Source organism: Rhipicephalus sanguineus, chromosome 11 (genome assembly GCF_013339695.2).
Source record: "Rhipicephalus sanguineus isolate Rsan-2018 chromosome 11, BIME_Rsan_1.4, whole genome shotgun sequence".
NCBI lineage: Eukaryota > Metazoa > Arthropoda > Arachnida > Ixodida > Ixodidae > Rhipicephalus > Rhipicephalus sanguineus.
Window position 1 is genome coordinate 71,594,244 of NC_051186.1, and position 25,608 is coordinate 71,619,851.

The 25,608-nt window shown below is 44.3% G+C and overlaps 2 protein-coding genes across 2 annotated transcripts in view; both read right to left on the reverse strand.

Moving 5' to 3' along the window:
- The window catches only part of LOC119375141 (epoxide hydrolase 4-like), a 46,305-nt gene extending 33,622 nt beyond the window's left edge, over positions 1–12,683 (reverse strand). Inside the window, exons 1-5 of the mRNA XM_037645335.2 lie at positions 12,441–12,683; positions 10,585–10,715; positions 7,020–7,132; positions 2,164–2,341; positions 720–856 (exon numbers count right to left, since the gene is read on the reverse strand). Of these exons, the coding sequence (XP_037501263.2) occupies positions 720–856; positions 2,164–2,341; positions 7,020–7,132; positions 10,585–10,715; positions 12,441–12,629 (748 nt within the window). The 5' untranslated portion in view covers positions 12,630–12,683. The remainder of the gene's footprint in view (positions 1–719; positions 857–2,163; positions 2,342–7,019; positions 7,133–10,584; positions 10,716–12,440) is intronic.
- A 10,068-nt stretch (positions 12,684–22,751) lies between these two features.
- LOC125756412 (epoxide hydrolase 4-like) overlaps positions 22,752–25,608 on the reverse strand; it is a 6,790-nt gene continuing 3,933 nt past the window's right edge. The window contains exons 3-4 of the mRNA XM_049411177.1: positions 23,600–23,736; positions 22,752–23,170 (exon numbers count right to left, since the gene is read on the reverse strand). Coding sequence (XP_049267134.1) covers positions 22,752–23,170; positions 23,600–23,736 — 556 coding nt within the window. The remainder of the gene's footprint in view (positions 23,171–23,599; positions 23,737–25,608) is intronic.

The window sequence follows — 25,608 nt, forward strand, 5'->3', positions numbered from 1 at the left end:
TTTGCGCGATCCCGTGTTTTCTCTCTTGGCTGCGTCGTCGATGTAGTTTGGTGAATGCCGGAGGATAGGATTGGCAGTCTGATATGTCGAGGCTTTCATCGGAAACAACCTATACACTGCGTACGAATGCTCCTTCCGGTTTTACTAGATACTACACGCTAAAACAGAAGCTCGCAACCGACTACGTCAGAGAGGCTACCTCTCTCTCGGAAAATAACATTGTCTCTACCTTTCCTTGTTGCGAAAGAACTGTGGCAGCCTAGAATCAAGTTGGTTGGTTGGTTGGTTGGTTGGGTCCTAGACGTATGGCTCAACCCACCGCAGGCCATCGGCCATGAATCGTGCGTTGGTAAAATTAATGTGAAGAAATGCAAGGTGGACAGCAGTTAGACAAACGAAATAATTACAGCGGTGATTTTGGTCTCTTTATAAGTGTTTAAAGGAAATGAGTAAAAGCACTTTTGACTAATGTGTACCGAATTAAAAATAATAGTAATAAAATTAAGACAGCTAAATTATTAAAATAATAAAATATAAAGATAATAATATAAGTACACTTATAATATTAGCATGGCGACCTCATTCCTTTGTTTATAAAATTAAATATAGCATCATAGATCTCCCTGTTACAGTGACCAAGTGCTTTCATTCTCCCGAACTTGTTTATTCTCAATTTCGCCTTGCCAGAATTGTTATTAGATAACACGATCATTGCGTACCTTGCTGTGAAAACACATATTTGTGAGCGTATTTCTCACTGGCTGTGAAAGACTTGTGCATCTTGTCAAAAAACTTGAGGTCTTTTAGCATCAGGTACTGCTCGGGAACAACCGAGTGTCGAAAAGGAATCGCGAACCTGCAAGAAATAACAATAGTGCTCGTATTTGTTCATTTGCGGTTAGCAAAGCATCACCAGGTATTTCGCCTCCCTGAATAAAACACAATTAATGGAGGTAATTTGACACTAAACAGTTTTCTCTGCCAGTATGTCTGGAATACGCACGTACCGAGGCGACGTTATCTTAAAACACTAACCATCATCATCATCATCATCAGCCTGTGTACGCCCACTGCAGGGCAAAGACATCTCCCATCTTCCGCCAATCAACCCGGTCATGTGTTTTCTGCTGCATTTGTAATCAAATAGCTTGGGTCGTAGGCGAGTGCAACATGGAAGCAATTTAAAAAATTATACATTTATATCGCGCAAATAGGCGGTCATTTGAAAATTTCAAATGTGTAGCTTTGCTTCGACTGTCACTCAAATCTTAATATGAGCGTTCGGCATGGGTTTGGAAGAATTTCAATATGACAAAGGATGGTCAGATATCATTACTGTGGCCCATGAGAAGTACAAACGTAGTTTAACTTTTACAAGGCCCTCAGTCCACTGGACGACCACCTAGAACAGCGTGCGAAGTGCATGCAAACGGGCTTACCGCAACACCGATGGCTTGCGAATTATGTTTCTCGTGTAAGCAAGCGCGGTTGCACGCTTGTGTTATAGTTATCTTATTGAGACCTCGCATGCAAGTAGAAACGCGTGCAATGGGCTAAATAAAGACGTCAGTGGATCACCCACGACATGTCCTGTTTGCGCTACGAAAGCGAAAACGCCGACGAACGACAAATTCCACGAAGCACTATACGTAAGCGTCAGGTCGAAATTCGTATTCGCTAGAAATTTCCAGTGCCCTTTTTACAGTGCATTGTTGCATTATAATTCTCCAAATTGTGGACCGGGTCAGCTTTCTTTATTTTCTTTTTGTTCAGTGTTTATTATTTCGTTGATTTTTTTTTTTTTTTTGTAGTCGAAGTGACCATCACAGTTCTGTTCTGCTATTGATAAAAAAAGTTCTAACTATACGCGTTGCGTGCTACGTGTTGGAATCATCATCTCATGTGTCCAAAAAAAAAAGAAAAAGAAAAGATGCTACCCCTTTCATAAGAGCGTCCTTGGTTGTTAAGTGCGCTATATAAGCAACTGCCGCAGCTTTGATGCTGCGTAGTGTGCACTATACAGGTATTATTTAACCACATTGTGCGGTACAGAAATTAGATCGCGCACCATATGTCACAATTTCGCTGTATTTGCCACTAGGACATCGCGGTCATTTGTAAATTCCTTCCAGCAGTTCGCACATATATAACATGCGCTCTTACCAGGACATCCTCATCTGATTGAGGCTTCGGAACAGTTGCTTCGTGTAAGCGAGAGGGTGTACGCCATTGATGATTACCATCTTGTCGATCATCTTTTCGTATACCGTTGCGAAACAGAAGGCGATCATGCCACCCCAGTCATGCCCGACAAGGACGACATTTTTCTTGTGTTGAGGATCTTGCGGGACCCGTGCAAAAAAGACGTAAAGATTGAATTTGTTAAAGAATATTTAGACATACACCGTGTTGGTTGAAAAGACTAAAGGCAGATTAACTCTGCCTGACTGAGATCCATCCGCCAATTTACAGCAGCAATTTTGTTAGCGGCAGCAATATTCTTGAGTTAACTTCGCTGCACATTTAATTTAGAGTGAGGTTGCTCATAGTTTTCGACGTTCCAATGCGCGATGTTCCCTCTAGTTTTCGCGTTCTTATGTTTGCATATCAAACGACGTGAAATGGCGCAACGCTGTTTCAGGCTGCCGTACACAGAAATATTTTCGGGGCATATAGATTTTATTAAATGTTACCAATGCTTTTCATATTGAAGTAGGTAGTTATAGTACAATGTTATACGTGCATACGGCCTTGCACAGTGTGAGAAACGCATGAAAAATGACGTATTTCCGGCCCAGACCACCAATATTCTTTAAACTATTGCCGCTGCTTTCCGGGACTTAAAGAAGAAATAGGCGCTTAAGTACGTGTGGCATATCAGAGCGCACTAATCGCGGCGCGATATGGAATAACGTCGTATATTTTGGGGAGAATGCTGTAGTATAGTAAATTTCAATAGAATCTCAATAGAAAACTGTATTTTTCATTTAAATTGTCAGTAGTTATATAATATACGGCTCACTTTTGTTGTGCTTCCCCAATGTCACCCGTTGAGGAGATCTTGTCGAAAGAGCAATATAGAGGAACAATAGATTAGTTAGGATAATATATTTATGTGTTTAATTTGTTAATTATAATGTACCGTTTTTGTGACGCACAAAAACAATAAATGTGTAATTCACGGAACGTAATTTGTTGAAAATCATTGGCTAGTATTTGGGAAGAAAACAGCGTGCACAACCAACGAAAATGAAAAGGGGCGCAATGAAAACACAGAAAGCTATCTAGTTCCCCCAGTATGCATATTGTGTAAGTTACCAGCTCTTTATATGCTGAGCATCATGACAAAGCAAGCAAAACATTTACGTATGTGCACAGATTCGGCCCGAATCACTGCTGCGGCTTTGCTGCGGTTTCTGGGAGCGCCAATATGTGGAACTAGTCGCGTTCGCCACTTGGCGCTATATGCAAGGTGAAATTATATCGATCGCGAAACTTGGAACGAAAATTGGTCGAAAACCTATTGCCACGGACATCAACGCGCGCCGTACGATTGAAACACGACTACGTGAGGAGGGGACAGAACGCAAACGAAAAACTCAATGGAATTTTTTTCGAATCTTCTTAGTATTATCTATACCATAGTAAACTAGAAATTTACGGTCTATCTGACTTGGCTAAATAACTTTTTTTTTTGTCAGGCTCCATTTATGGGGGGCGTTTACAGACAGTCTGCTACGTGGGCTTATGGTTAATCGGCGCATTGTCGGTTTAACGAGGCATCGCTCACTTTTGCGCGGTTCTTTCGTGCGTATCATCCGTGAGTTATTTATTTTCTTATGTGTAGTTTACTGGCGTGCCACTTGAAAAAAGCTGTACTGGCTCACAGATTGTGTAGATAACCGCTCCTGTGACTGCAAATTGCTTTTCTGGCGCATGGTCAGCGTGCCCTCGCCTTTTGTGATGGTGAATGCGGCGCTCTAAGTGAAGAAACTGTAAGGTTGCCAAAGTGATACTTTCAAGGCTGCTGTCTCGCTCCGGTGGTTTTCCTCGATTGGGCAACGTGAGTTTTCTAACTTTTGTTCTATTGTACTTGTGAGCCGTTGTATCACAATTTCTTCATCTCCAAAGTATTCTGGTGTTATTCAAGTACACAAGCTTCCCCAATCTTTCTTGTTGATCATCCTTTTCTCTTGCACACGCAATTCGCGACCCACAAAGACGCAATAAAATCGCATAGTTATCAAGCGCATATGAAAGGTGAGCCAGTGAGTGAGTGAGTGAGTGAGTGAAACAACTTTATTCGATCCACAATTGGCCTGGTGTGCGACCGATGGCGGCGCTGCGAACGGCGCCTGTATGACATCAGAGCGGGGATTCACGCGCTTTCGTCTGCTACGTAGGCCTAGCGCCGTGTTGAAACCACCGTTGTGGTAAATCTCAACATGAAAGCACTTCAATTGGTTATCTTGCGTATGGTGGCTACTGACGCTGTTCGAACAACCATGGGTCTGCTTTTAACGTTTGTTTAGAACTGCAGCTCTTTGTTTCTTAGAACTGCGGCCGCTTGTCTCCGCGGCGAGTGCTGCGCAATGGTGAAGTACTGCTCCGCGCCTCAGCGTACTTCGTCCGCTCGCGAAAAAGGCGTTAGCATTCACAGCTATCCTAAGGACCGGAAGCTGAAGAAGTGGATAGTCAAGCTCAGAATGGGAAAGCGCCCCACGCCTTCATCGACAATCTGCAGCAAGCACTTTGCGGACAGTGACTTCTGCTACCCACCGTACGCGCCACTCTTAGGTAAGCTTGTGACTGCGTTTAAGCGCCTCGCCAATACTTAAGGCGTTTATTTCACGCAGGCTATAAGCATGGGGGACTTACACCAGGTGCAGTGCCGTCCCACAACCTGCCGCGAATGCCCCTAGACAAGGAGCCGACGACGCGGCCTCCGAATCGCCTCGCAGGAAAGCGCGCCTCGTGAGCTAAGCTGAGCGGCGCAGGATATCTGAGACTACGGCTGCATTTGGATGGTTTACATACGTATTTTATTTAAGAAGGCAAGCGTGCGCCTAGCGGACTGCTTATAATAAATTCATAAGCGAAACCTGTTGCCGCTGTTTAGTGCACATTCTCTAAATGTTTTCACCTGAGGCAGTGCAGACCCTTTTTTTAAAAGTGGAACTCTTTAAGCTTTTCGTTAGGCTGCGTGGCGTGAAACTCGAGCCAGCTTGCCTTTGCTACGTTAACCTCTGTGGCCCTGTGCGTGGTATAATCAGCGATTAACTATTTGTTATATTCTAATACCCATGCGACGGCCCTGTGCGGTGTGAACTACGACGTAATATCGTTCTCACTGAACCAACATTACGGGACAAACTGCGATCATGGGCATTGGCAGAGGGGTGTGCAACAAGGCGGCACTTGCACACTTGTTTGCAGTACGAGAGCTGCGACGGTGATACGATCTCCGTTGACAGGCCTCGACCGCGCATTCAACAACATGGCCTGCGTCGTACACCGCCTCGCCCTCGATGAGGCACCACTACCTCTCACAAGCTTTATCTACATAACTGTAGATGCTAGAAAACGGCACGCTTACTGAAATATCGAAACACCCAAACTAATTAGTATCGTACGGCGAAAACAAGATAACGAGCGAGAACATTCACACTTTCTTACCAGCAATGCGTTCGGTGGCATCGGCGCACTCGTCGGCCATCCGGGGGATTTCTTGGCCCTGTCGAGTGGGCCGCTACTAAAACAATTTCAATATTACACTCGAAAACATTCGTTGCAAGCGTTAGTTGACCGTTGCGAGGCTGTTCGTTCGACAAAGTTCCCGCCTGAAGCAGACGATCCGCATACAGGAGCAGCGGCTGCAGCAGCGCGGTCGAGAGCGGAGTCCCCGCTCTGACGTCACACGCGAGAGGGCGCCACTCCAAGATCTCGAGGCCAATAGACGCGAGTAAACTCAACGTCACCTGGCTAGGCCCACTCGGGGACCGTCAGGTTAAACCTGACGGCCCTCGCACGGGCCGTGAGCCAGTAAAAGAAAATTCAATTACGCGCCAGTAGTGCAAATGAGCGACGTCGCTACCGCTTCCGGTTGTGACGTCATGTTTTTTTTTTTTGCTTGCTGTTAGTTGTCCCCGCGATACATAGGTGGCGACGGTGGCGATGAGCCGCCAACATCTTGATACATGGGCTTCTATGTGTCAAGGACGTAATTCAGCTACTGTCCATTTGCTGAAACGTGAGTGCGTCTCGCTGGTGAGGTGCGGCGTATGCGTAACCAAAACTAAGCTATAAGGAATGCTAACTGATTTATTCTTGTCTTCAAAATGCCACAAAAACATTAATCTTGTGTCAGAATAGGGTACATAGCGTATTCTCGCGCACATCAAATATAGCATCGTACAATGTTGCAAAAACTTAGGATCTTCGAGAAAAGCCAGGCCGCTGTCTTTTGATATCTTGCAGCTATTTTACGTCATTATTAAAATGTTCTCCTCAGCGCCATGAAAACATGGTGACCATAATACCAGCACCATATAGAGGTGGCGGTAGGATAGTGGTGCGCTTAGGAGGTATACTAGTTGTACATTACTTAAAGCTTTCAGGAAAGCTGGCACTTAACAACTTTTCTCGGCAAATGTGACAAGGGGATTTGCACCCAAGCAAAAGCTCGGCGCTGTGCATTTCTGCATTATTGAACTCTACAAGTGAAGCTATGAAAAACGAGTATCAACAGAACCGACTATAAAAGACAAGAGGACTGATGTAACTTAGGCAACTAATAATTTGCTAGAAGTTTCTTGAGCTACTGCTTGTAATCACGGTCCCTTATTCCATGCAGAACCTTGGAATAGCATTGATATGTGTTCCTGCCATGACAGGGCACAGAGCAGAATCAGGTTCCTCGCGAAAGATGAACCAGGTGTCGTTACTCTCTCGCATTTTACCTATGCTTATCTTCGGCTTACGCGTCCAAACAATGTAGTATAGTATATGTGCGTACTTACTTATTTTGTCAAGTAGATCTTTGACATCCTCAATGAGGTTCGCCATCAGGTATTGCGCGCTGTCCTTTGGCCGTGAAGTATTGCCATAGCCGCGTAGATCCGGTGCTACAACGCTGCCAATTGAATTTGAGATGAGCAAGAGAAATGATAAGTTTTTTTCGCGTGGTTCCTCATTGCGTTAATATTTTTCAACTAAATGTGCCTAAATCATTGCATTCTGTTTCAATTATTAGAAGTCAAGGCTGATCTTATGCCCTTTATTGCGAATAAAACTTTAAAAAGTAAAGCTGCACCGTCACCGATCACTTTCAACGAAAAGAGAGCATATTAAACGTATCTCCTGCCCCATTAAAAGAGAGAGAGAGAGAAAAATGTAATGCGGAAAGGCAGGGAGGTTAACCAGAAAACATATCTGGTTTGCTACCCTGCACTGGGGAAGGGGTAAGGGGAGACAGAAAAGTTAGAAAGAGAGGGATGGGATAGGGAGGGAGGGAAGCACAAACGCGCACACACACACACAGTTATTCATTGCAACAGCAGCGTCCTGTCACTGTGAACATCACCGTCTTATTTTCCTCTGACTGTTTTGTTATGAAATCATGAAAGAAATGCGTTCACTTACTACGGCAAACTAAAGTCTTTCTTTTTTTCATAAGAAAGTCTGCCCTTAGGCATAGTACTACGCGGTGTCATAAATACACGTACAAATTTGCTCCTAGTAGAAAGTGTAACAGTGAGTGGTGGAATAGTGCTTGAATCCAGCGATCAAGGAGCGTTGCGAAGCACACTGACTATAGATTCAGTCACAGCTGTAACGTTATCTGTAAATATAGACAGCGGTATATAAATCATAGCTTGTTCAATAATGTAATAAAACTAACATACCGAGTTACCGACGACGTGAATAGCTATCACAACTGGTATTAGTGAGATCTTATGACGTTCTCTTACGGTGACGATGCATCAGCGAAAGTTTTGCGCTAAAGACGAATTGTTGCAGAGAAATGTTGAAAACGCCACACGGTCCCTTATCCATCCTCTTAAGGCGACTCCAAGGAGGAAGTCATCCTTTTCTTCTCTTTTTTCTTCTCATTTTATTGTATTCATCCATCTCCCCCACCTCCCGAAAGCTTTGTGCACCTAACGTGGCTTTGCCCTGCCTCCGCTATCGGTGGGGCCAGAAGCTTTCAGCACTACTCGTGGTTTTTCAGTTCCTCCTTGATCAGCCCATCTTTGACCAGGCAACGATATTATTTGATGACGTTTCATGTGCCGTCATGATGGCGTCATAACTGCGTCATAAATTTTTTATACCTGTGACGCTATGTTGATATCGCACGACGATACCTTTTTCCATCACAGCATGCTGACGCAAACGATGCCGACGGTCACCTTTTCGTGTTTGGTGAGGCATCTAAGACGTTTACTTTAATAAAGTCTGCATGGTTACGTTTACATTCGTGCCGACATTCCGAACCAGCAGTTGTGTCGAAGACTAGTTGGGCGTGACGGAAATATATCTCTGTTCTTTACGGACTAGAGCGGCGGCCTCCAAGTGGAGTATTTGCCTCAAATTAAAGAGGTATGAGGATTGAATATCCGTCCCAACGGAGCCAACTAGATTATTGATAACTACTGACGCGCGCCGGCGTTGTGCGACCTGTGTTTCTTTCGTGCATCTGGATTGGGCCGTACACAGAGATAGCGAGGTCTGCGAAAACTCCTTCATTATACCTACCCCTCTCTTTCTCCCAACTGTGGGGCAGTCCGCGCGCCTTCCCTAAGGCGAGGCTGCTTCAATACCCACGGTTCCTTCCTCTACAAAACAAAGGCAACAACAAAACATTATCTCTGGTTAAACTCTGCGCCCCCGCGTGACTCAACCTAACCGGCAGTTCACGTTTACCTCTCCGCTGAGTGGTCTGGTATTCCGTGATATGCATTGCATAAGTGACAATATAAAACTGCCTTCTAATTTGCCTAAGCAAAATTGAAAGACCTTGTTATGCCTTGTAAAATCAGAGAATATATGTAAAACGGGGATCACTGGCATGGCCAGGAGGGAGGGGGGCTGAAATCCCCCCGAAATTTTTCAGTTGTGCATTTGTATATATATACACGCACACATACAAAACAGCACGCACGAATACACGTAAGGTATGGTTGAAACTCCTTCCCTTCCCCCCCTCTCCCATCCTCGAAAAAAAGTTCTGGCTACGCCTTCGGTAGGAATGACATGTTGTCGAAGACTGTCCGACTAATACAAATATGCGCAGGCACTAGGCAGCCTGCGACATATTATCACCAAAATGACCAGCGACAAATCGAAGACCCATGCGTTTAGGGCGGCGATCAGACGAGAGAACATAGAACGCGCTAACAATGGCTCGAACCTGCGAGAACAAAGTGCCAAACTAGAAGTGATTGCAGGATTGCGCTTAACTGGGCTGGTTGGTACGTGATTAAGACGTGAGCAAACAGCGCTAAACATGGGACGGAGAATGACCGACACAAGCAGTTGGGCAAGTGTGTGTGGGAAATGAGCTGTGAATTTGGGAAGGAACGCGGTATTGAAAAGCAGGTAAGCCTTTGCCAACGAGTCTGGATTGGGCAACTCTGCTCATTGCGCGATGTATTAACGAGCGTTGTAGAGCCCGTGTCGCAGGTATTCCGGTGTCGGAGTCGGTGTAGGCGGCACCGGCTTTAGTTGTGAGCGAAAAAATGCAAGGGATGTCAAAAAAATAATAACTGCTTCTAACCGCAACCGGACCCAGGCTTTGTGCGGAGCTGTCAGGTGTTCTACCGCAGAACCACGCCACTGCTTGAAACTGTATCGAAAAATAAAACCGATAGAGGCGTCATGTAGGGCGACGAGTCGTGTTAACACATGCAATATCGCGTGGCCGAACTGTAGAATTGCACCAGGCTTCACACCATCCGAATCAGGCACCTTGGTGGGTTGTTTAAAAGTCAACCCATTACGAAGCGCTCAGGCATAATTAAATATTAGCAGCAGCATGAGCATCGACAAAGCGTGCAGCCGCGTAGGTCCGCGTATTACCTTACGGACGCGTAGCGGGGTACTTCGCCGATTCGCAAACTCATGAATTATGGCGCACTGGGGACTCCGCAATTGCGCTTGCAGAATGCTCGCTTTCTTGGACAGTTTGAAACGGCCAATGTCGCGCGCACAGGCGTCTATTTCTTCACGGCACACTTGAAGTGTCTACCAAGAAGTGAAGCCCGGATAGCCAATGAGATAGCGATGCGAACGAGGCCAGTTTACGTTTTCGCGTTGTACACTTCAAGGCGATCATAACAAGTGATTCACACTTGCGATGATCCTGAAGTTTCCCTCACTACGACGTTTAATTATTAAACAGAACTCTACATTTATTATAGCCTCCCAGCGTCCTCCCACTATTTTTTTATGTCCAAGCTTTTAGGTAAATGCATGTTAATTCCGAGTTTATATGAGAGACTTTCCATTTGCTATCAGGTGTTAATGTTGCACACGAGATATAATATCTCACTACAGTCATAAGCTTGCCACAGGCATACACACCAGAAATCATCTGCAAGCGTTGGGATCTGCCTGTTCCAGATGTACCAAAAATCGAGAAATCCATGCAAGAGAAGAACAACAGGACGCTTCCCAACATCACAGCCTTTTGTCACATAATGCATGGTAATATTCTGGAAAACAAAGATTCAGTTATAACGAGCTCACCGCTGGAGTGCAGCTGAACAGAACTACAAACTGCGCGAAAAAATACCAAGGACAAGAAAAGAACACCGTCACGGGCATAGACTAGCAACTTGTATGCGCAGGTTTTGTGTTTTTTTTTTTTGTCGTCCCTGGTGTGTTTTCACGCAATTCCTCGTTATCATAGATTACCAAGTCGCCCAGTGCTCTGTTCTGTATTTAAATTAAACCGAGTGATTATATTAAAGCAGCTGCGTAATAAATTTTACAGTCAGAATTGTGATATGCGCCCAGTCCACAGAAAATACTTCTGATCTGAATTAATATCAATGTGCATTGACCAGCACTGTTTCTTACAATTCCGTTGAAAGGGAAGTGTTCAACTTTGTTTCATTACTCTGGTTCACACTTGCGGTGATCTTGAACTTTGCCCACTACAAAATTTAATAATTAAACGAAACTGTACATTTATTATAGCCTACTTCATTTATAACTACATTAGTCTGCAGTCTCTCCAATGTTCAGGAAAAGCTCGTAACACGGGACATTGCCAGACAACACAGAGTACCGCAATGTTAATTATCGAAGTTCGAGCGGTTACTACTGGACTGTTTTAAGCCTTGCCGTTTAGCGTATGTTGGCACGTGGCTGTGACAGTAAAGAATGAAGTAGCCAAAGTGGAAAAGATCGAACTCTTTATTGGCAGACCTTGTGCCTAGCAGGACTAAACACTTGCACTACGACGACAGCGCCAAGCCGGGTCGTCGGTCATCGAAATCTGCAAGTGAAACGTGTCTGCTTTTCGTGCATGAGGCATCCAACGTTCTAGAGCCTCATCTCATGCGCTCGCGTAAGGTCTCAGAATGTTCACCACAATTCGTGTGGCGTGTGTAATCTGCTGAGAATGAGCGATTACACACGGGAGCGTTCATATGCATGAACAGGCTACTTATGGCGAACCATAACATGTGTGGCAGTTTTAGCTGGTGAAATCTGCTCAGTGCGAAAAAGAAACAAGCATACGTGTCTATATAACGCACATGTTGCGCTCTTAGTGTGCCATTTTTATTGCTGATTTTACTTGAGCTTCACGTTATTCAGTTCTATCAGGTTTGTTCAGTTACGTGATGTATTTCTCAGTTGGATTTCATTTCAGTTCTTTATTTCACACAACATTGTCTCGGATGTAAGGGCTAAACGCAGATGTGCTCTGCCTGACGGGACCCCAGCACCTGAATGCACACGCTTAGAGCATATATCAACAGAAACAACCTTCTATACTATTAATACATACAGGACGCAGTTTTATACAAAGTGAACGAGGTGCATAGTTTTACAGGCATAAAGCAAGACTCACAAAATTACAAATACCGAGACTTCAGGGACACACAATTTCTGCATACACAACCTTTACTGCTTTAAGCAGGAAAGGAGGTAAGCTTTAACATTATCTTTGAAAGCTCTTATTACTGTAGCTCTTACACTTGTTTGCCTCTGTTTTTATGAGCTTATTCTACGCAGGACTACGCTAGTGGTGTTTTTAAGCTAGTAGTCATGATAATAACGCGAATTCAATATTCTAAAGACACACTTGGATTCGCATACCATACTCATTATTATCAAGCATTATGGAGAAAACCGTAAACATCCCAAGGACGCTCAGTGGCGATTATTTGATAGCGTGGCTAAACATTACCAAATGTTCGTTTACATACCGTTAGTTCTGCGTAATCGTGTTGTCCGAAGGACGCACTGTAGAAGTCATTCGGGACTGTCCGATTGAGAGGTTTCAAAACGTTTTCACCGTGAATTGCAATCTGCAGTTTGACGTAGGCTTGCATCCATATCCACATACTCGTACCAAGAGTGAGGAATAGTGCTTTGCCGATAATCGGATTCATCATCCGTGTGAGAGCGCGTCGACGATCCCGTAAAGCAAGCCTGTTTAAAAAAAAAGTCACAGTTTCGCTTCAAGGGCGAATCAATCAATGCGACAGCAAGAAATTGGAATGTCACAGCAAGAACGGCAAGCATCTAGAAACTTGCTACGCGCTGCTGAAGCACAAAGAACGCAGGAAACGAAAACACACAGGGTGAGTACAAACTAACCACTCTCACAGCTCGGCACTTGCAACGCGCTGCTCAAACACAAAGAACACGTTTCGTGTCCTTATGATTCATTATGTCGTCCGTCTCCCATTACATACTCTTCCAATGTCTAGTACGCAACTGTCAATGGCCAAATGCGTGTTCATTCAACCTTAGTTTAACCCTTGCATTTGTTCTTGATTATGTTCGCACTTGCGCTTCATCTTCTTAATAGTGAAGCCATCTTTAGTGTTACTCTATGGTACCCAGTGCCATTGCGCAAACGGCGAGCTCTTGGGAGACTTGTTAAAAGCGTAACTGAATGATTCCTATTGTGTGCTCTTGGACACTTCTTGCAAGCAACTAGCACTGAGAAGAAGTCGGGCCTCGGTTGCTGCCTGGTTGCCCTCATCACTGGTACTTTGGAGCTTACCTGATGAAGAGCTATCACGGCAGTGGGCTCCATCCAGGATCAAATAAGCAGCACCGGTGACTGCGCCAGATGCAATGATATCGTTCTGACGTGATACACCATTTCTCTTGGGCAGCGTTCGGTTGTAGGGTAACTTCCAAAGATATGTCGAAAAAAATGAACCCGTTCGTTGTTGACTGCGGTAATGTAGACCGCGACTAACGTCTTTTGTAAGGTGGACACTAGCGCGGGCTACTTCAGTACCACATTTATTGTTAAGATCCGTGTTTATGAAGTAACACGCTAATAACGCAGACTCTCGCAGTGCAATATTCTTCGGAAATAGTTTTGTATAAGGGGCGGGAAGTTCTGTAGAGCTTCCCGCTTACTTGAATACCCTTACAGCATTGCCTGTGAGATTCGTTTTTAGGTTTAAGAAGAATGAAAAGTTACTTATGAGAGTTAATAGTTACTTACGCTGCGTTTATCAGCCGCTTTATGTAGGCTGACGGGGTTGTAGCAGACGCTCCCATCATGTGGAGTTTGGCCGTTGGATTAACCGATACTGAAACGATATCGCACAGTGTTTTCCGTTGTTACATTGTGTGAAAGTCTTTTTGCGTAGCTATGATAAGCACTTTACGATTGCCATTTCAAATGATCTGAACTAAATCGCCGCTGATATCCTCACGGACTGAAACGCGACATCAGTCGTGTTTAGTATAAGGAGTGCTATGAGCCATCGCTCAATGTAATCACTACATATCGCTACGAATCTGTCTTCTAAAGGTAATATTGGCTCTGATACATGTGCTCGATACAAAATTACGCCGTTATAACACAATCTGAAAACGCTGGAAACGAAAGTATGTACTTAGCCACGCATTTTTTTTTCTTTAAATCCATGAACGCTGCGTCGTCGCCCGCCACGGCAACGCGTAGCCTTAGGCTGTCCTTTGTTTTTTTGTTCACAAGACAAGGCGATTAGTGACGCAAATGAAAACGCAAGGACACACAAATATATACGTTGAAGTGCAACAAAGTATCTGCTGTGGAAAAAGTCTATGTTCTTATTTAGCTTCCAGGCATATATTCACATTTTGCCCATAAACCCTGTGACAAATGGTTGACTAATATTCGTATCGCACCATTTATTTATTGTTACTTAAGTGCGCGTAGAAATTATGGAAGACGGCTGCGTTGGCGTCTTTATGACATGTGAAGACGTGGTCCACCGATACGCGCTGATATTGCGCGTCGACGAGAAATAAGCGGGTACATCGGTGGTCGGTAAGCTTCACAAGGAAGCTCTATGTGACTAGTAGCCCGTTTTAGGGAGCTGGAAAGGCAACGCAAGCAAAGCCTGCTGATCGACCCACAACAAACTTGTCTCAAGATTGGTTCGTGTGAGCTGGCACGTCTCAGAACACCCACATTGCCGTTATCATCTACGTGTTTTAAAAGCCATGTGAATATTTCACTGAGCGAGTGAACTTCCGAAAGGCTTCACGACGGTCAGAAATATGCACATATACTGCGTAGTTTCCGACAGCTCCTAGATAAACGTGTACTCTGTAACCAACAGCATGTCGCGCGAAATCTCCTAGTGCCAAGCAATACTCGCGTGTCGGCACATTAGCACTTTATCAGACAATTATTCGGAATTTTGAATAAGATTCTGGCACTTCTACAGTTGTTATATCCTCATATTGCGTCTATAAATAAGTGGCGATCGTCACCACAGAAGAACAATGGAAACGAAGACAGATTGATGTTTCGAGCCATAGCAACCAGGCCTAACAAAAAAAGTAACAAAGGATTCATGAGCAAATTTTAGTATTCTGGTTTAACAGAAGTGTTGAAACGGTTTTGTATTTAGACAGATGTCGCCGCCTGAGCTGTGAAAAGAGCAGTAGCACTTACCAAGGTAAGGCTCTTTGGTTCCAGAATAGCGAAATCCTAGTCAGCAAGACGCAAGTGACAAAGCAGAATTCTTTCAGCGCATGACGTAATGGAACCTTTGTGACTGGCAACATCAGATAATATTGCAGCTCGAGATAAATTTCAGGGCAAAGTGTAGGCGCCCACAAGAAGATGGCGGCAAAAAATGTGGAATCGCTAACTTCGAGGGAACAAAATTATTCTTTCAAAGTTTGCATGCATATCTTGTTCCACTTCTTTACTGAAGCTGCGAGGCTATTCTTCTACACCTGTTAGAATGAACAATTACTGCTTCCAAGCGAGCTAGCACAGATGTTTCGAAGGACTGCGTGTGTGCTTTGTCACGCCGAATAAAAGTATTGCACGCAAAGCTAAAGCTGCCGACGAAACTGCGCGAGTTCAAGCGTCAGCGAAGTGATTTTACCTTATACGGTTTATAGGCGGCACACGCCGAAAGAAATCAGCGATTAGGCAGGCAAACGAGCACACACCGCTTGTTTGCCTATCTGATTTTTGCCTAATGCATGCAGCGCTACTCTCAACTACCCGTACGTAGCGATATTATGCATGGGCATGGCGATTATTGCGTTAACAAAAATACAAGTTGATTTTATGGGTGTGATAACGCCGTTTTGAAAGAATGTTAGCCATTAGTGGCTTGTGACGTTTGAAGACAGATGTCATCAGATTATGTGATGTTATAAGGAATGATAAATTTTTCGAAGCAGTGCTTGTGCGCGTGCTTGTGATGCTTTTCATTTTTCGTCGGTGTCTTGCTTACTCTTTTATATTTGTCAAAAATGGCGACTTCGTTGGCTTCAATCCGATCGGTCTGTCTTTCGCATATTGTGTGGAACCGTGGCAGTGGCCGTACAACTGCGCTGGGTCTATGTAAACTGATTCTCTCCTTCACAGATGAGTATATTCATCTCATGTAGTAGTGGACCGCAGCTATCGGTCGTTCGTTTGTTTCTTCTTGGTGGGTTACTCACGAGTTAGCAAAGGCCCATAACTTTAGAATTCTAACGCTTGGTCTCACGCTCGCTTTATAAACGCGGTCGTTGTTTTGGTGTCTGGCCGCAACTAGTGCAACAGTGCGTTTGCCTGGGAAGGCTGGGCGACTTCGCACAGCTCCGCATTCGGTCTATAGCCTGTCGTTCGCACATAAAAACGGTAATGCTGATTACCAATTGAATTGTTATGCACACATTGTCAACATTATTTAAATTTCATAAGCTATAAGTAGTGATTGCTCAAAATATACCGCTTTCTAAAGATCTTTTTATGGCATTAGTACCAGTTCTTTATTTTTTATACCCATTAGATCACGTTATTGCTAGGCTACAGCAAGGGCCCATAGCCAGGAATTTTTTTCGGGGGGGGGGGGGGGGGGGGACTTGCTGAAAACCTTGACTATTTGAGAAAAACGCCTATTTTCATTATTGATGTCTGGTAAAACACCATGTATAATAAAAATTTCGGGGGAGGGCCCCCCCCCCCCCCCCGAAATGGCTACTGGCCTGCTCCAGCATTAAGTCCTGTCACCGCTCGCAATTCTCGCGGGTTATAAATAACGAAACCTTAGGCATCTGCAAGCTTGTTATGTAGTTAAAGGACTGCGGCTGTGCACAGCGAAATTTTGGGTGTCTCAAGCTACTCTCGGTTCAGATTTCAGTAGTGAATGCTTCCACAAGGTAGTTAATAACTGAGGGCTCTGTAGTGAACAGAAGACGACATATTACGAGCCAGCTTTTCATCCATAGGTTGTGGGTTTACGGTTCGCTCCACAAAACTTTAGAATAAAGTTTTGCTACATTCCAGCTCAGGGCCAGTTGCCACGTTTGCGGCCAAAAGGTCTGTCAGCTAGGTTGTGTGGCGCACTTCCGTAGCAGATTAAGCAGCACGTGCAGGTACTTGCCTCCGCCCGCCATCACATCGCAGGCGCCTCACCATCAAACGAGGGGTGAGCGTTCGGTGAAGGAGAGTGCACTCCAGGAGCTCTGGGGCGTTTCCTCACTGCGTGAGCAGCCATCTACTGCAGGCCTCGCACACGGGCTGATGTTATCGCATGCACCATTCGTGTGATGGAGACGGCCGGCTCGTTTAATCTCTGCTTCAGTCGCGTTCATCCCCAGCGCTTGAGTGCTTTTTCTCTCCTCCTCTATAACTTTCCTTCCCCCTCCTCTCTTGCCCAGTGCAGGGTAGCATACCGGGCTCAGCCCTGGTTAACTCCCTGCTTTCTTCTATACTCATCCTATCTCTCTCTCGCGCGCGCGTAGTATGCACGGAGCGATGCTATTGACTTGTGCCTTATACTGGACATGACGGCGACGGTGATGGCAAAAACCCGCCGAGAGTGTCCATATAATTCCTATCGTAATAAAAATGATTAATCAATATGATAACGGAAGTAGGCCCCCACATACACGTACATCGCGTTGACATTAAAGTCGTGTGCCTGTTACAGTGGATCCTCTGGAAGCTTATTGGTGCTCCGGTGACAGCGCCTGCGCTGTTTGCGTCCGTCCACGGACCTAGCGTAAGCTCATCAAATCATGGACATTAGCTGATTCGCTTGATATAGCAAATCACATTGTGTCGTACCAGCGCGTACTACCCCCGCCTGCTAGATAAGATCCGATATTTTCTGGCACTTAACAGTTATCGTAATCGGGTGCGGCATCAGAACCGCCAAGGATGTTTGTATAAGCCTCCTGTATGCGATGCCAAAGCATATCAGATGAATTATGCTTCCTTTATGAGGCATATGGACGTTAATTCCGTCTTCGGTGTGCGCGGTGGCCTGTGTGGTCGATCTTTTTTCGATTGGTACCCTATAGTGTGGAGCTGCGCATATTCCCCATTTGAACACACACGCGCTCTCAGTAACGGCTTCTAGAGAAAATGCGCGTTCACCTGCACCCACCCCTCCCCCACCATTGGGAATCACGTGATCATCTCCGTTTTTCTCTTCCTCATTGTTTGCCTGCTCAGGTGGGACGTCACATTGTGAATTCGCATATGGATGTTGTTGGAGTCGTTTGGGTTCCGTCAGGCAGCCGATTTTTAACAGCGAAGATCTTTAACCTAACGGCAACTTGTGCTTCGTCGTAAAAACTGTCGTCATCATGCACCGGCACGTACTCTCTTCATTTTCTTTGCAGTGAAGCCGCTTCAAAATAATTAATTGTTGGGCTAGTTGGTTCAACATATCTGGGTTGGGAAGATGGGATTGCCGGGAGCCAACTACGCGCTGTCGGTGGACATTGAGGACTTATTTTACTCTGTTCCGCACGACGAACTTTTTGTCTCAGTCCGAGAGGCAATTGACTCGTATGGTGTGGTGTCCTTCCAGAATGGCTGCCTGGTAACGGTTGATAGTTGAGCGTCTGTTCTTCTGTGTCGTCCTGTCCTTCCTTCCAAGCCTTCGCTCTCCCAAGAAAGATACCGTTTAAGCTATCGGTAACTTGTGCTCCGTCGTGAAAAACTCCTCAGGTGGCTATGCGCAACAGGAATTGGGTAGGTCCCACTACCGTGTACAGCAGGTGCGAGTGCCAAACGAACGCCTGAAAAAGAGAGAAAAAAAGAAGACACAGAAAACTGAGAGAAAAAAGAGAGACAGGGGGAGCAAAAGCGATAGAAAGGAAGAGGAAGAGAAAAATAGAGAAATAAAGGGAATAAAAACATCAAAACATAAAAAAGACAGAAAAACATGGGCACGCAGAGAAACAACCGAAGAGAGAAAAAGAAATAGAAAGAAAGATGAAGCGATAAATAGAGAGAGATGCAAAGAAAGGAAAGGAAGAGAAAGAAATACAGAAAGAGCGAAAAAAGAGAGAAAAATTAGAGCGAGAAAGAAAGAACTAGAAAGAAACTGACGCAAAAAGGAGATACAAGAAACAGAGAGAAAAAGAAAGAGCAAAATAAAGAGGGACAAAGAAGGCCGCCCAGCTCCGCTCTTCCTTCAGGCTTGGCACCAATAATGCGAAGCTGCCTTTTTTGTTTTGTTTTCTTTTTTTGTGTTTGTTCTGTAGATTATGGAATAAAGTTGTTCGGTGAGATTGAATAAAGTTATTTGCGTCTCCAACTTGATATTTCTGCTTTCACGTTTCAACGAAAAAGAGCGAGGTTGCCTTTGGCTCTCGCTCTTTTTCGTTGAAACGTGAAAGCAGAAAATATAACTGCCTCTCTTGCAGTTATATTTTAGTTAAGTGCAATATGTGACCTGTTGCGTTGAAGCGTTAAATGCCACACGATTATTTCGACGCTGCATTGCAGCTTCAGCCTCGATAACTTAAGTAAAAGCTAAAGTGGATGATTTATTTCAAGTAAGCAAAATAATTTTGCCAGAAGAAAACGTTACGGCACACGCATCAGAGAAAACCAGTTGCTTTCAGTGTTTTCGTTCAGCATACTGTTTTTATTATCTATTCAAACAAGGGGTTCCAGTGGCGTAAAACTAGGATTCGACCCTAGAGCACTGTCTTTTTTTTTCTTTCTCAGGTATCTCATATTTCTTTTTGGCTGAGAACAATGCCTCCAGTGCAGCTGCACGATGCAGGTCAGCATGTATATATGCGCTACAAACTTTGCTGCTGCACGAGCGACCTAATAACTCGTAAATGGTGCCCTTTACAAAGTTGAGGTTTCGAGAGCGAAGGTGGACCATCTGTAGCAGAAGACATTTGCTGAAGGCGCCCAGGCCGCCCGTACAGGCTAAACGTAACAAAATGCGAATTACGACCTTCCAGAATACCCTCCGCCCCTTCCCGCTGTAAAGAAACAAACAATGAACACTTCACTTGCTCAACATGCCCCCGAAGTAAAGCACAAGCTTTTTGAGAATAACAGCTGGCACAAGCGCTACAATAACAGCTGTTGTCCTCAGATGCCTCTAAGCAAAGCTTATGTGCACTTCGATGTATTGTAGCGTGCGGAGTGAAGGTTCTTTGTGGGCGGGAGACGCGCTAAGAGAAATGGACACAATGTTGCATGGAAATCACGTAACCATTTTCTCATCCTTGTTGTAACCTAAATCTAGTATTTTTATGTTACGTTTGTTCACGTTATGCGTAATTTACGTTGCCAAATGAGACGCACGGTGCGTCATGATTGTGGCGCTTGCTCATCACCGATATCACGTATTCTTCTTCAGTTAATAATGAATTGAAACTGCTGTGAATTATTGGGGTTTTAAGGTACTCCGCATGACGACCGACAATGATATGGTGTCATCTGTAGGGTGCATATCAACACCACTTAACGGCTGTGCTTCACCTGCTATGTCCTGTAGGTCTCCTCAACGGATAGCCGCCTTACCCCTTCCCCCAGCACAGGGTAGCCAGCCGGTCTAAGAACTGGCTAACCTGTCTTTCCGCTTGTTTCTTCCTTCCTTCCCTTCCTTCCTCAACAAATAGATTATCTTAAAATTTAGCAAATGATTCGCACTCGGTATAATATGAGACAGAGGGATGGCTGAGTTCACCGTATATTTGTTGGTACCATGGTGAACAGCAGGGGCCAAGCGTGAATTTAAGTCGATGCGGGTGCTGGGGTATGCATGGCTCTTTCCACGCTGCTGCGCAACTGCGGTTATTGTGGGGAACCACCACATGATTCACGCTATGGTATGCATCTTTGATGCATCTTTGAGGATGCATCTTTGAAACGGGCGACACAAAAACAAGGACAAAAGAAAAGTACGACACACCACAGAGCGCCTTCTCACAACTAACTTTATTAGAAAGACATTCACTATTTAAAGCTTCACCAAGTATCACGTGCTCTTACATCATTTATAGCCGGAAGGAGACGGAACCATGTGCTCCTGTAAAGTTTAGAAACGGTTACAAAAACGATGATCACATGTACACTTTTTTACTATGTGACGAAACGATTGAGGAAAGAAACTTTATCGTCATGCAGTGCTATTGAAGGCATGCTTGCACATAGATTGCCTTTTTTATTAATGTGAGGAGCCTCAGCAATTTCTCTAGTAGCTTGATTTTTATGCCTGAAAATACATATGGTGTCATGAAAGTTGGGGGTGCATCCGTGTTGTGCACAGTGTCGAGCAACGTGCGAGTACGCATTGCCGTTCAATGATCGCATCTGTTACGACAACATTACATTGAGGCAACGACCAGTTTGCCCAATGTAGACATGGCCGCAGGAAAGAGGAAGCTGGTATACAACTCCCGTTGTGCAAGGCACAAACGGTGACGTGGGCTTTACAGTACAGCCTTCTTTTTTTTTTGTCACACCTGAACTTTTTTCTGCCAGCTTCCTTTCAACTACCACAAATGCTGTTCATTTTTTAGGAGCGGAAAAAAACAACATTTATCTTATACCGACCAGCTACATTTTTGAGTGCATGCGACAACTTGTGTACACATGCAATTACAATGAATGTTCGTTTTCTACGGACTTCGTATTATCTGTGGTGCGTGTACCTACTTTTATACGTTCTAGGAGCTTCTGCGCGTTCACCCTGATAGTACTTTCTGGAAAGCCTGCAACTATTAGACTTTCGATTTGTTTCACACAGCTTTCGGCGGTTTTGGGAAAACAGGATTTGAACAGGGATGAAAAGAGTAATGAAAACGCTATGCCGTTTTTTACGACGTTTGAATGAGCAGATTTAAAGTTCAGAACTGGTTTTTCGGATATTGTACTGTAAATCCAGCAAATGATTGTCGGTTAGTTCAAGATTCACTTCTAAAAACTGCAATTCTTTATTCTGTTGTACTTCATGAGCGAAGTTTAACCCGGAACCACATTTGTAAAACACGTCGTCAAGGCTACTAACCGTCTCTTCAAAGTTAGAACTATGAACAACGACTAGAAAATTGTCAACTTATCTTAGCACTTTGATTTTGTTGTCACCGTGATTACTTTCAGTGCATCTGTCTGCCCTGCTTAGAAAAATATTACTGAGCACCGGGACAGCTCTGGATCCAATACTAATACCGGACATCTGTCGATACAAATTGCCCTTCTATTCTACACAGGTTGATGGAATTTCTTTCGTCAATCGTTTAATCACATAGTAAACAAGTGTGCATGTGACCATAGTTTCTGTAACTATTTCTAATCTTTACAGGAGCACATGGTTCCGTCTCCTTTCGACAATCAATGATGTAAGAGCACGTGGCACTTGTTGAAGTTTTAAATAGTGAATGTTCTTTCTGATAAAATTAGTTGTGAGAAGGCGCTCTGTGGTGTGTCGTACTTTTATTTTGTCCGTGTTCTTGCGCCGCCCATTTCAAAGATGCATAAACAATTCCAACTTCCCAGACATCAATTCTTCTGCGATATCGCGAAACATGAAAGAAAATTGAGATGCGGTGCAGTGAAGGGCTTCGATGCTGTGAGGTAGATTTCATGCAGTGGCGAAACAGAATCCTGAGAATTCCGAAAGGTGCGAGAACTGTCGTCCACTCATGGTCCACTGTCTTTCGTCTATAGCGGCTAACCGCATTGGCAGACATGGACGAAGGATTTGTGTGCGTGTGCATCCGTTAGGTATGCTATGTTTGCTTGTGTAAAGTAAACATAAAAAATAATGAGCAGGCCAAAGCGGATTTTATTCTTCTGGGAAACCGGGAACGCCGGAATCCAGCGGTACCAATGGAAGTGCGTTTTGCGGCGACATCACGTCCGGTGTCACGGAGTGTGCACATGTGTTTTCGTTTTGCATGTTCGACTCATTAAATTGTTGAAGGCTTGGGTTCAACTTCCCGTATTTGACAAAGTCTAAGATATATCTATTGACAGTGTTAAAGCACTCCCGCAAGAGCCAATGTCCCGCACGCTTGTAGAACACGATTGCCGAGTTGTTCAGCCATTCCCGGTCGTATGTGCCGACACGTGAAGTGAGAAATTCATCCTTCTGCCCCCAAAGAATAAGCGTTGGTACGTTGAGCACTCGATATTGGAGCTTGTTGAGCTGTTCGGTATCGTTGTTGAAGGCACGATAGTAGTTGATGGCGCCTGTCAAAGCACCTGTAATGAAAAATGAAACCAATTGAAGGAGAAAAGAACTGCGCAGAAATGTTGCTGCAACCTTTCAAACCCAAACATCGAACTATTCGCTGTGGAACATGGACAAGTGACTACATAAAATGAGAGCACTCGGGGGTTGCTGTAGCACGTCCTCTCTATTCTATTTTTTTTTCTCAGTCCAAAAATTCGTGTTTCGCAAATATGTTTTCGTTAGCTCTCCGAGAAGGCAAGTTTTGAGCGGCAGGTAGGATTCTTTTTTTTTTTCGTAGACTGTGCTTTCTCCGACAATTCGATGTATTGCAACAGAATAACTGCATTACCAGTTCTACTGTGCATTCGGTACATTGAAAAATGTAAGAGAGCAACGGATGCTAGTAGTTTCGGAACAAACCATAAGCGCGTTATCATAGCTGCGAACAGTCTGCATACCTGGTTGAGAGAACATGTACTTGTGGATGTACTCCTCCCGCTCGGTAAAGCTCTTGTGCACCTTGTCAAAGAAGGCAAAGTCTCGCATCATGAGATACTCTTCCGGTACCTTGGGATGCCGAAACGGGATCATGTACCTGCACAGATGATGGTTATGTTCTATCATGCGATATTTGCGATGAACGAAATGGTAGATATGCATAGCAGAATACGCATAGGGACGTGTTAAGGTTACAAGCCGCAAGTGCGATTGAATGAAAGTAACACAAAACACTGCAGCAAACAAATGAATGCGAGTCGATTCAATGTGTTTGCAGTTGCGCATTCAAAACTGCATGGGTCTTTCAGTCGTTAGTATGACGACCATTTTGAGACAAGCCTAGCGGCGGCGTTATCGGAATTCCGTGAGTAATTATACATTATAACTAATCGAATTTCACCTAGTTGCATATATAGGAAGCATATCGCCCAGGTCTGATGCACGTGCATATCATAATGCAATAAAGAATACAGTGCTCGTTCTCATGCATTTCGTTCGCACGAGATCACCAGGCGATTTCCAGTCTTACTATCCTGGCTTATTTCTCTTCTTCCTTTTTTATTCGCCGCGATTTGCAGTGGCGTGTTCACTTATAGGCGGAAAGAGCTCCGGGCGAGAACGTTCTTAAAATACCATGGTATGCAGGAAAAATGAACAGAAATACTTTGACTGATGTGGGCGAAAATTGACTCAGCGCTCGCAACACAGTATACACTCTGAACGTCGTAACCAATAAATGTGATTTTGTGTACCCAGTTCAGAATTTATTGACTCAAAGCTAATGTAATCCTTAATTTATAGGTGCACGAAATCACATTTATCTGTTACCACGTTTAGAGTGCATTACGGTTGTGGTGGACATTACCGCAGTGAGACGGGCACAATTTACTGGGTTTTTCTCTTGTTTGCCAAATGGTTTCCTTCGCGTCCCTAGAGCCTCATATGGCGGTTCCTTTGTGTGACGTCGCATGATTAAACTGTGTCCAGCTCTGCTTTATTCGCTTGAAACAATCTGGAAGTCACGACGCATACATGTGCTGGCTATTGGACAATAACACCATGTTTATGGCATCTGTTCGAAAACGGCGTGCACACACTTTCGGCTTCACAACTTTACAGCTAAGTTTTCAGTTACAACTAATCTTTACAAATCCCGTTTCTCGTTAGCTCTGATACTGTCTTTCACGTGTGGCAAAGGCAGGAATCGAAGGTTCGTAAAGCCACTAATCGTGACACGAGTTTTACTTGAATGCAGATCAGTGGTCTGCACATTCTGGTTGAAGCAAGATTTGGAATTAAAGTTTGGTTGATCGGGAAATCTTTATTTTCTTGTATTTATAGTAAGGGTGAAGTTAAATGTGAAGAAATTGATTAATAATGACGATGTCACGTCAACAGTAATTTCATGGTCGTCATCCTAACAGAATTCTCGTACGGATAGGATAATCTCACTTTTTATGGGACAAGCCGACTTGAACGCCACCAAGAGCTTTTTCACTGTGATTTGATTGGTTATGAATAGGCAATCTGCAGCACCGAAGTAATCTGACATATCAGCAGAGCTTTTATACGGGCATTATTGTTGTTAATAGCACTAGCATTTGAACAGGGCGCAATCAGGCCGTGCCTGAGGCTGGTAATTAGCGGATGTAGCATAAATCTCGGCAAACCGCATCCTAAGGCCATTGGAAATCATTAAGAGCGTCCGCGAGCTCTAGACCATGCGTCACTTATGGTGAATAAACAGCCAAATAAATGCAGTTAAAGTGATGCGAAATCCATCACTTGCGTTTATCGTATATTCAGTAAAATTTGTCGAAATCACTCGCGTATTTGGGTACCTCTTAGTCCACAGGGTAAGATAAATTAAAAAAAATCGAAATTTCGCCTTCATTAACAATATCCAGGCTCACGTATTTTTCCGCGTTTTCATTGAACCAAAAGGACCAGGTTTTCGAGACCAACCGAC